The sequence below is a fragment of the Dipodomys ordii genome, unplaced genomic scaffold (assembly GCF_000151885.1).
Source record: "Dipodomys ordii isolate 6190 unplaced genomic scaffold, Dord_2.0 Scaffold1000048185, whole genome shotgun sequence".
In the NCBI taxonomy this organism is placed as follows: domain Eukaryota; kingdom Metazoa; phylum Chordata; class Mammalia; order Rodentia; family Heteromyidae; genus Dipodomys; species Dipodomys ordii.
In genome coordinates, this window is record NW_012331802.1 from 116 (window position 1) to 878 (window position 763).

General features: G+C 70.8%; 1 protein-coding gene across 1 annotated transcript; it reads right to left on the reverse strand.

The window, feature by feature from the left end:
• Positions 1–388: 388 nt before the first annotated feature.
• LOC106002992 (growth arrest and DNA damage-inducible proteins-interacting protein 1-like) lies at positions 389–738 on the reverse strand (the record flags this gene model as incomplete). The annotated part of the gene is made up of 1 exon (XM_013037728.1): positions 389–738. A coding segment is annotated over exon 1 (350 nt), but the record flags the coding sequence as incomplete, so codon positions are not given.
• Between the last annotated feature and the right edge of the window lie 25 nt (positions 739–763).

Sequence of the window (763 nt, forward strand, 5' to 3'; positions counted from 1 at the left end):
CTGTGTATGTGGTACTGAGGCACTGAACCCAGGGCCTCATGCATGCTAGCCAAACACTACCACGGAGCCACCTTCCCAGCCCTCGTGAGGCTCTTTTTATCTCCAATAAACTACCAAAATGCTAGAAACGGAGCTGTGGCTCAAGCGGTCAATGTCAGCCTTGAGCAAGAAAGCTCAGGGACAGTTCCTAGGCCCTGAGTTCAAGCCGCAGGCCTGGCGCGCGCGCACACACACGCACGCACGCAGGCAAACGCACACATGCACGCACACACACACACACACACACACAGTCTGTCTCGTTCCCCGCCGCATCCTCAGCGCCCCGGCCGTGCACAGACGCGGCCCCCCCGCAGGCGCATGCGCAGGCCCCGCGCACGCGCGCACGCACCTGGCCCGCCGCTTCTGCTCCTGGGCCAGCCGCCGCGCCCGCAGCGACTCCTGCATGGTCGCCAGGCTCGGCTGCCACTCCCGCTCCTCGGCCTCCAGCGCGTCCAGCTGCTCCGGCGACGGCCACAGCGAGCCGGGGGCCACCCCGGAGGCGGCGCCGTGCCGCGCGAACTGCTTGGCTGCGTAGCGCGGCCCCAGCTGCCACTTCGGGGTCAGAGGGTTCTCCGGGTCGGGCCACCAGGGCCCGGGCGAGCGGCGCGGGGGCGGGGGCGCGCGATAACCGCGGGCGCCACGGCCCCAGGCCGCCGCCAGCCCGAGCAAGCCGCGCGCGGGCCGCACGGGCGCCGCCATCTTGGCCCTGCGGGGTCCTCGCGGG